Source organism: Eucalyptus grandis, chromosome 4 (assembly GCF_016545825.1).
Source record: "Eucalyptus grandis isolate ANBG69807.140 chromosome 4, ASM1654582v1, whole genome shotgun sequence".
Classification (NCBI taxonomy): Eukaryota; Viridiplantae; Streptophyta; class Magnoliopsida; order Myrtales; family Myrtaceae; genus Eucalyptus; species Eucalyptus grandis.
Window position 1 is genome coordinate 14,169,661 of NC_052615.1, and position 7,849 is coordinate 14,177,509.

The 7,849-nt window shown below is 40.0% G+C and overlaps 1 protein-coding gene across 1 annotated transcript; it reads left to right on the top strand.

The window, feature by feature from the left end:
- Positions 1-235: 235 nt before the first annotated feature.
- LOC104442699 (G-type lectin S-receptor-like serine/threonine-protein kinase At1g11330) lies at positions 236-3,835 on the top strand. The gene is given in 7 exon segments (XM_018871895.2): positions 236-986; positions 989-1,735; positions 1,930-2,213; positions 2,300-2,510; positions 2,735-2,972; positions 3,059-3,209; positions 3,296-3,835. Coding segments are annotated over 7 exon segments (2,487 nt in total). The 5' UTR covers positions 236-439; the 3' UTR covers positions 3,605-3,835.
- The last annotated feature ends 4,014 nt before the right edge of the window (positions 3,836-7,849 follow it).

The following is a 7,849-nucleotide window of genomic DNA, read 5'->3' on the forward strand; positions in this document are numbered from 1 at the left end:
GGCTTGAATGCTTTTTCTAGAGTTGACTTCGTCAAATGGGGTAGAAATCCTGATGTAAGCACTCTAGCATTTCGCTAATGCTCTCACGGTGGCGCACTAGATAAAGATACTTGACTCATAAGTCAAAGCGAAAAAAAATAACAATGTCCATTATATCCACCATGCGACTCAACATCAAAGACCGCCGAGTGGACGAGGAAAATGTTTTTTTTTTTGGTAAAGGTGGACGAGGAAAATGTTCCCATTCGAGCGATTTAAATTTCTTCATGGAGATGCTTAAACCATCTTTTCCAGTCGAAAAGTTACCTTTATCTTCGACCACAAGGTTTTCTCTCCATAATTGTGATTTCCACCTTCTATCCTAAACTTCAGGTTGTGTCTTCTGCTGTTCTAAAGCTAGCAAAATCAGTTGTTGCTGAGAAGAAAGGTTCAAGTAGTCATGATTCTTCTAAGAAAAGTAAGAGTATTCTCTCTCTTTATTTTGTCTCATTATGCTGTGAAATTTTGCATTGGGGGAGATATCATTACAGCCTCTGAGTACATCCAAGACCCTGGAAGTATCATATCAAGCGGAGGTTTCTACAGACTGGGATTCTTTAGCCCCAATGGTACTACCAATCGGTATGTCGGAATTTGGCATAACAAGATTCCTGTGTTTAACGTCTTTTGGGTCGCAAACAGGGAGAAGCCTGTTCTAGATTCTTCTGGTGTCATGACCATATCCGATGACGGTAATCTTGTGATATTGAATGGAAAGAAGGAAGTACTTTGGTCATCAAACGTTTCCACCTCTGGAGCTAATGCAAAAGCCCAATTATTAGATGCTGGAAATCTTATCTTGCAAACACAAAGCTCTAATATGAGCACAAATTATACAACGGCATGGGAAAGTTTCCAGACCACGTGTGATACGCTCATCGCGAAAATGAAGCTTAGCACCAACTTGAGAACAAATGAGAAGCAGGTACTCACATCTTGGAAAAGCCCTCTGACCCATCGATTGGAAGTTTTTCAATTAGTCTCGAACCACTAAATATTCCTGAAGTTTTCCTTTGGAACGGCACCACTCTATATTGGCGGAGTGGTCCATGGAATGGTAAGGTTTTCATCGGAACTCCTGAGATGTTATCAGTCTATCTTGATGGATTTAGCTTGGTGGATGATAAAGAAGGATATGTCTATCTGAGTTACAATTTTGCAGAGGTGTCTTATTTGTCATACTTTTTTTTGAGGTCAAATGGGGAGTTGTTGCAGCCATTCTGGGATGAAAAAAAGAAGCAGTGGCGGATCGATTGGTCAACCCGGGCATCTGACTGTGATGTTTATGGCAAGTGCGGTCCATTTGGATTCTGTGATGCCAAGAAATCACCAATTTGCAGCTGCTTGAGGGGCTTTGAGCCAAAAAAAGTTGAAGAATGGAGCAGAGGGAATTGGTCCAGCGGATGCATCCAGAAGTCATTGCTGCAATGCGATAAGTTGAAAAATGGTAGTAGTAAAGTGGGAAAAATTGATGGATTTATAAAGCTTGAGAATGTGAAAGTGCCGAATTATGCAATCTGGTCATCTCCTTTGGAAGACAAGTGCCGAGAGCAGTGCCTCAGTAATTGTTCGTGCGCAGCATATGCTTATGATGCCGGCGTTGGTTGCATGTACTGGAGTGGAGACCTAATCGACGTACGGAAGTTCTCCTATGCAGGAACAACTCTTTATGTTCGAGTGGCCCATACAGAACTCGGTATGTTCATTCCTAAATTATATTTCTGATCTATCTGGTAATACAACTTACTGCTAGATGGTTAGGGAATTTCAATCAATGTGATACGCCAGGTGGAGTTGTGATCTCTGAAAGCTAGCTAATCAGTTCTTTTTTATTTTTTAATATGTGCTTCAATCTCAGACATCATTGTTTGTCCGTATTTTGATCTGCAGAAGGAAAAAGAGATCTGAGAGCAATTATAGCGACTGCAGCTGTTGTGGCAACTGTAATTTTCAGTATTGGTACTTTCTTCGCCTGGCAGAAGTCGAAAAAACGAGGTGGTAAAGACGGACACCAATTTTCAAAGGCTTCTAGTGAGAACGTGCTCGGAGGGAGCTTAAGCAAAGTTAATCTCCAGGAGCTTGTGCTATATAAATTGGAAGAGCTGGCCACAGCAACAAGCAACTTTAGTGATGCGAACAAGCTCGGGGAGGGTGGTTTTGGGGCAGTTTATAGGGTAATACTATGTCATGTAGAGGACAGCAGCTCCATTTCTGCTTCTTCTTTCTGACTTTCGCAGCTCATTTACGTCCTTTTGTGCAGGGGAGATTGCTAAATGGAAAAGAAATAGCAGTCAAGAGACTATCAGAGGCCTCTGGACAAGGATTGCGGGAATTTATCAATGAAATGGTCGTGATTTCCAAGGTCCAACATCGTAATCTAGTTCGACTCCTTGGATGCTGTGCCGAGCAAGATGAAAAACTATTAATCTATGAGTTCATGCCAAACAAGGGTCTAGATGCATTTCTTTTTGGTAATATTCCATTTCTCGTAGTATTCCGTCGATCTATCATGGAATACCAGTTTATGGGGAAGTCAAGTTTTTAATTTTACCTGTTTAAACAGACATTGGCTGCACCTATTGCACGTACTTTACATTTTCAGTATACATGGGAGCCTCTTTCTGTGCATTACACTCTTCTCCGGTCACAAATTAACACATAATTTTATGAATTTCACTTCTATTGTCTATTTCAGATCCGCTCAAACGAGAGCAACTGGATTGGAGAAGACGATTCAACATCATTGATGGAATTTGTCGAGGCCTACTATACCTTCTTCGTGACTCCAGACTACGGATAATTCATAGAGATCTTAAGACAAGTAATATCCTCTTGGATGAAGAGCTCAATCCAAGAATTTCAGACTTTGGAACGGCTAGAATATTTGGGGGAGAAGAAAATCAAGGAGATACACTAAGAGTTGTGGGAACCTAGTAAGTACTTCTTATATGATGAGTCTCATACTGATTTTATCTTTCTACCTAGCATGAGGAATATTAAAGTGTTTTGTGGAATGCAGTGGTTACATGGCTCCAGAATATGCAATGGAAGGGCGGTTCTCGGAAAAATCAGATGTCTTTAGCTTTGGGGTAGTATTGCTGGAGATTGTAAGTGGAAGACAGAACACTAGCTTCAATGAGGAAGATCAGTCCTTGAGCCTGTTAGGATTGGTAAGCTGTTACAAACAGAGAGATCACCCTATTTCCATCAGCTCAAATTCCAAAACTAATTAGACTTGAATTCTGTTTTTTGGCAGGCATGGAAATATTGGGAGGAAGACAATGTACTTGCACTAGTGGACCCTAAAATTTCTGTTGGATGCTCCGAGATTGAGATCATTAGGTGCATAAATGTGGGGCTGCTTTGTACACAAGAACTTGCAAATGATAGGCCTACCATTTCAACTGTTATTTCAATGATTAACAATGAAATTGTTGGTCTTCCTCGTCCGAACAAACCTGCATTCACCGAGAGGCAAACAACTACCGACACAGGTTCCTCCAGACAATGTCAGAAAAAATACTCTGCCAACAATGTCACTATTACCGCTCTTGAAGGCAGATAAAATGAGGATACCAAAACCAATAAGCTCGAAAGTTCAGCTCAGAGATGCAAACGATAGCCAGCTCGTGTCCTGGACATGGAGTCAATAATGAGTACTAGCGTGATCCTATTTGCATGTACTGTTTTCAAAAGCAGTCTTTGTATTTTTTTTCGCCTTAATCATGTTCAAGCTAGCTTGGAAATGTATGAACATAAATTTGTGGAATAGCAAATTACTATACGTTGGGTGGCAGTTAGGCCTTGCTTGTTTGAGTCATTCCGAAGCTGGGATGCAATTATTTGGAAATTTCTGTGTTGGTACAGCAGTTGCCCTTTAGCAAGAAGCTCTGTTCAATCAACTAGGCTAGTTTGAAACAAGATATGGAATACCATTAAGCAAGACTTTTCGTACTAATGTCCATCATATGGTGAATGAAACTAGAATTCTCGTGAAAACTTTTTTCTTCCATGTTTGTGCGTGTGGTCTTGTTGAATTTTGCCTCTTCGTTCCATATATCCAATTGTCTGAGACCATATTAGAAACTAAAGCATCAGGCACAGTGAAAACTATCAGACAAGCTTCTTTGTCATATTTGGTTCTTAAGACAATGAAGAATCTGCTAACTTCAACTCACCACGGAAAGCGTTTTCAACAAAAATGTCCATTGGCATAGTAAAAATGACAATCAAAGTTTCAAAGAACTGACAGAGAATAACGATGTTTAGAAATTGTTTTAGTGAATTAGCCGATAGATACTTGGTATTTGTCCAGAGAATCACCCTTTAAAATAATCTGAAAACAAAGTTAATTCAGCCTATAGGGGCTTGCCGTGAAAGAGAAAAGGAGAGTTGACACCAAGTCATTAAAACAGAAATGGAAAATTAGGTGTTGTTGGTAAAAGAGAGTACTTTATTTTTTAGATCAAAAGAAGTACTTATAGGCTTAGGTTAAGTCTTGTACAACTACATAGGTCAAATACATAAATAGGCCCAACTTGCTAACACCTTAGAATAATAAATAATAAACTCAACACTAGCCCTCTTGTTGGGGCGTATATATCAAGGTGCAACGGCATCCTTGCCCTGGAAATGTAGTCATCAATCTAATTGTAGGTGAAATATAAGTGTCTACATACGCAAAAACACTGAGTTTTGGCGAAAATAGTTAGCCAACTCTCTCTTTTCCCTTTGGCATGCACAAGTCACTTGCCCATTTGAATCACCCCCAAATTAGAAACATTAGGGTAAAGAAGAGAGTTGTAAGCATACTTTCCTTCATGAAATGGGAAAATACCAAGAAATTTTTATTCATATACATTTTAGGGCCACAAAAAATAAGAGTAAGTGAAATCTTAGGTGACCATGGCGAGTGAAAATGAAAATGAGTTTGTGATTTTCTTGATGTGAAAATTGGAGGAAAAAGACAATATGAGTTGACTATCAGGTCCTTACTAGTGGATGGAAAGTGCATTAGCAGCACCCATCAAATTTAGTACACTGTCTATATAAAAAAATAAATTGATTATCGGTGATGTATCTGTAGCTACGATCTAGGATTAATTGGCTAAAACGGGGCAATAAAAATATCAAATGTTTTCACGTCACCACAATTCAGAGAAGACAAGGGAACCAAATTTCTACGCTAATATCTCCTATCGGGAAATGGGTTCATGATGTAGACCAACTCAAACACCAGACATGTCTCTTTTTCAATGAGCTTTATACTACCTCAGGACCTAGGTATTTTTAGCTTCACTTGGAGAAATGTCCTACTGTCGTAGGGGAGGAGATAAATCAGTTTTTAATAGCTAATGTGACTTTAAAGGAGGTTATAGAAGGAATTTAGCAATTGGGTTCCACCAAAGCAATATGACTAAATGGCTTGAATGGATAATTCTATAATCACAATTGGAAGATTTTCAAGCATTGCATCTTCGTTGAGGTGCATAATTTCTTTAATTGAGGGGATACTTAACCCGGAGTTGAACAAAACACATATCGCACTCATCCCAAGGCTCTGAAACTATGACATCCCCATCTTGGTTTTCTTCTCTCTCCCTCCTCCTTCTCCTTCCCCTCATGTTTCTCTCTCCCCGCCCCCTGCTGCCAACCCACCCACTCCCCTTCTCTCTCTCTCTCTTCCCCTCCCTCACGCCACCTCCTGCCATCCCCTTCTCTTTTTATTTTCCTTTCTTTTTTTCACTCTTCCTTCTCCCTCTTCTCTCTCTCTCTCTTCTCGCCTTCCCTTCTGCCGATTCCTCCTCCATTCTCCTTCCCTCTCCACTTCTTCCTTCCCCCCCTTCTTCTTCCTTTCTCTTGCTCGTTGCCGCTTCACCACCACCCCCACCCCCACCCCTTCTACCAACATCATCTCATCACCACGCCACCATCATCTTCCCATTTTTCTTTTCCCTTCCAAGCCGAGGCCACCCTCCCCTTTTTCTTTTTCTTTTTTCTTTACCATTCGCCTACATCACCGCCATTGTTGCCGCCCCACTCCCCTTGGCCGCACCACCGTCACCACCTCTTGCCACCGTTTGCTCGCACCATCTATGCCGCCATTGCTTTGCGCCACACGTTGCCCGTCCGCCTAAGCTGAGCCCCCCCTTTGGCCGTGGGCTCAACTTCACCGAATCGCCACCATTTGTGCCGCCGTTCGAGTCGCGAGCATCACATTCTCGACGCCGTCGCACTGCCGTTGCCGCGAGCTCGCCGTCACCAGAAACCCGTGAATTAACTTCCTAATCATGAATTAGGGTGTTGATTACGTGTAGGAGGTAGATTAGTTAAGGAAAAGAGTAGTTAATATTAGTAAATTTTAGTTTATTCTTAATTGCGATTAATGATGGTTTATATTAAATTTAATTTGATTAGTTTAAGTAATTACGATTAGATTAATTAATTGTGGTTAGATTAATTAATTGAGTTTATTTTAATTAATCATAATTTATTTAATTAATCATAGTTATTTTAGTTAATGTCCATTTTTAATTAATTGTAGTTAGGCCAATTAATCAAGTTTAGTTTAATTAATTGTGATTACCCTAACTATAATTAATTAATCGCGATTAGTTTAATTAAGGATGGATTAGCCATTAAGTAGAATTTATGTTTGTTTTTCTAGATTAGACTGAGCGTAATTTTGTTTGTTTGCACGTATGATGTTATGTTATTGATTTCCCAATTGTAAATTCTATTTATTATTTTCAAAAAGGGCTTTATAGGCAAGAAAATAGAAACATATGAGGTGTTGGGTTTGGATGCCAAATTTTACTTGTTAAATAAAATAATTGGGTTTTGAAATAGAAGTGTGCAAAGTTTGACTAGTTGATTTCAAATATGTAACCACGTATGAATATTTTACTAGGATTTTTAAATATGAAAAATTGCCAAAGTGATTATTTTAAAAACGAATTATTTTGTTCTTGGCTAATTAATAGCAATAAAAATTGGCTTGATTGATGGTGTGCTTAAGTGGTTATTTAATTGAACCTGTCACCTAACGAGAGTTTAGGGGCGATGCTCAATTTTTATCGTATGCCTGATGGGAGTTCGGATGCCGAGTCGCAGTTGAATCTAGACCAATGCTCCTTTATAAAATGCTGTCTAGGCGGGGGTTCTAGATGATGCTATGCCCGATGGGGCGGGACGATGCCTGGTCATGCCAGAAGACCGCCGACTCTTGTGTTGACTGTGGCCTGAGAGGTTGTAATAATTGGAACACATGTGTTGGCAATGCGCATGAAATTTTAGTATGTGTTTTGATTGTTATTTATGCATGTTGCACTTTTATTGCTATGTGAGATGTGCTATTATGCAGAGCTGTACCAAGGCGAGGTAAGTTTATATATGGTGTGTGTTTAGGCTATCCCAAGGCGAATCAGCTTCCTAATCGAGGTTTAGGCTATTAACTTGCTAAGATTTATATCTCATCCCGCTGTTGTTAAATATTTTTAGGTCCATAGTATGGAGTGTCGCCCCGTTGTTTTGGGGTCCCTTGGGATATGGATGTGGAGACTACTCTATTTCCTATCCTAGGGACCGACCGAATCAACGAGCTGGTGGCCACAACCATATGTGTAGATGTAGGGTTTGCTCATGTAGTGCCCCATAATTTCAAGGCGTGGTTTATTAGGGAGGCGAATGGCAATCGATTAGGTCCACTTTAGGGTTTTAATGGACCGCCATCCGAGAATGTTGGAAGGCAAGTATGGGACCCCATGGATATTGACATCTTTGATGATGTCATTTTGAATCCAAATTTTGA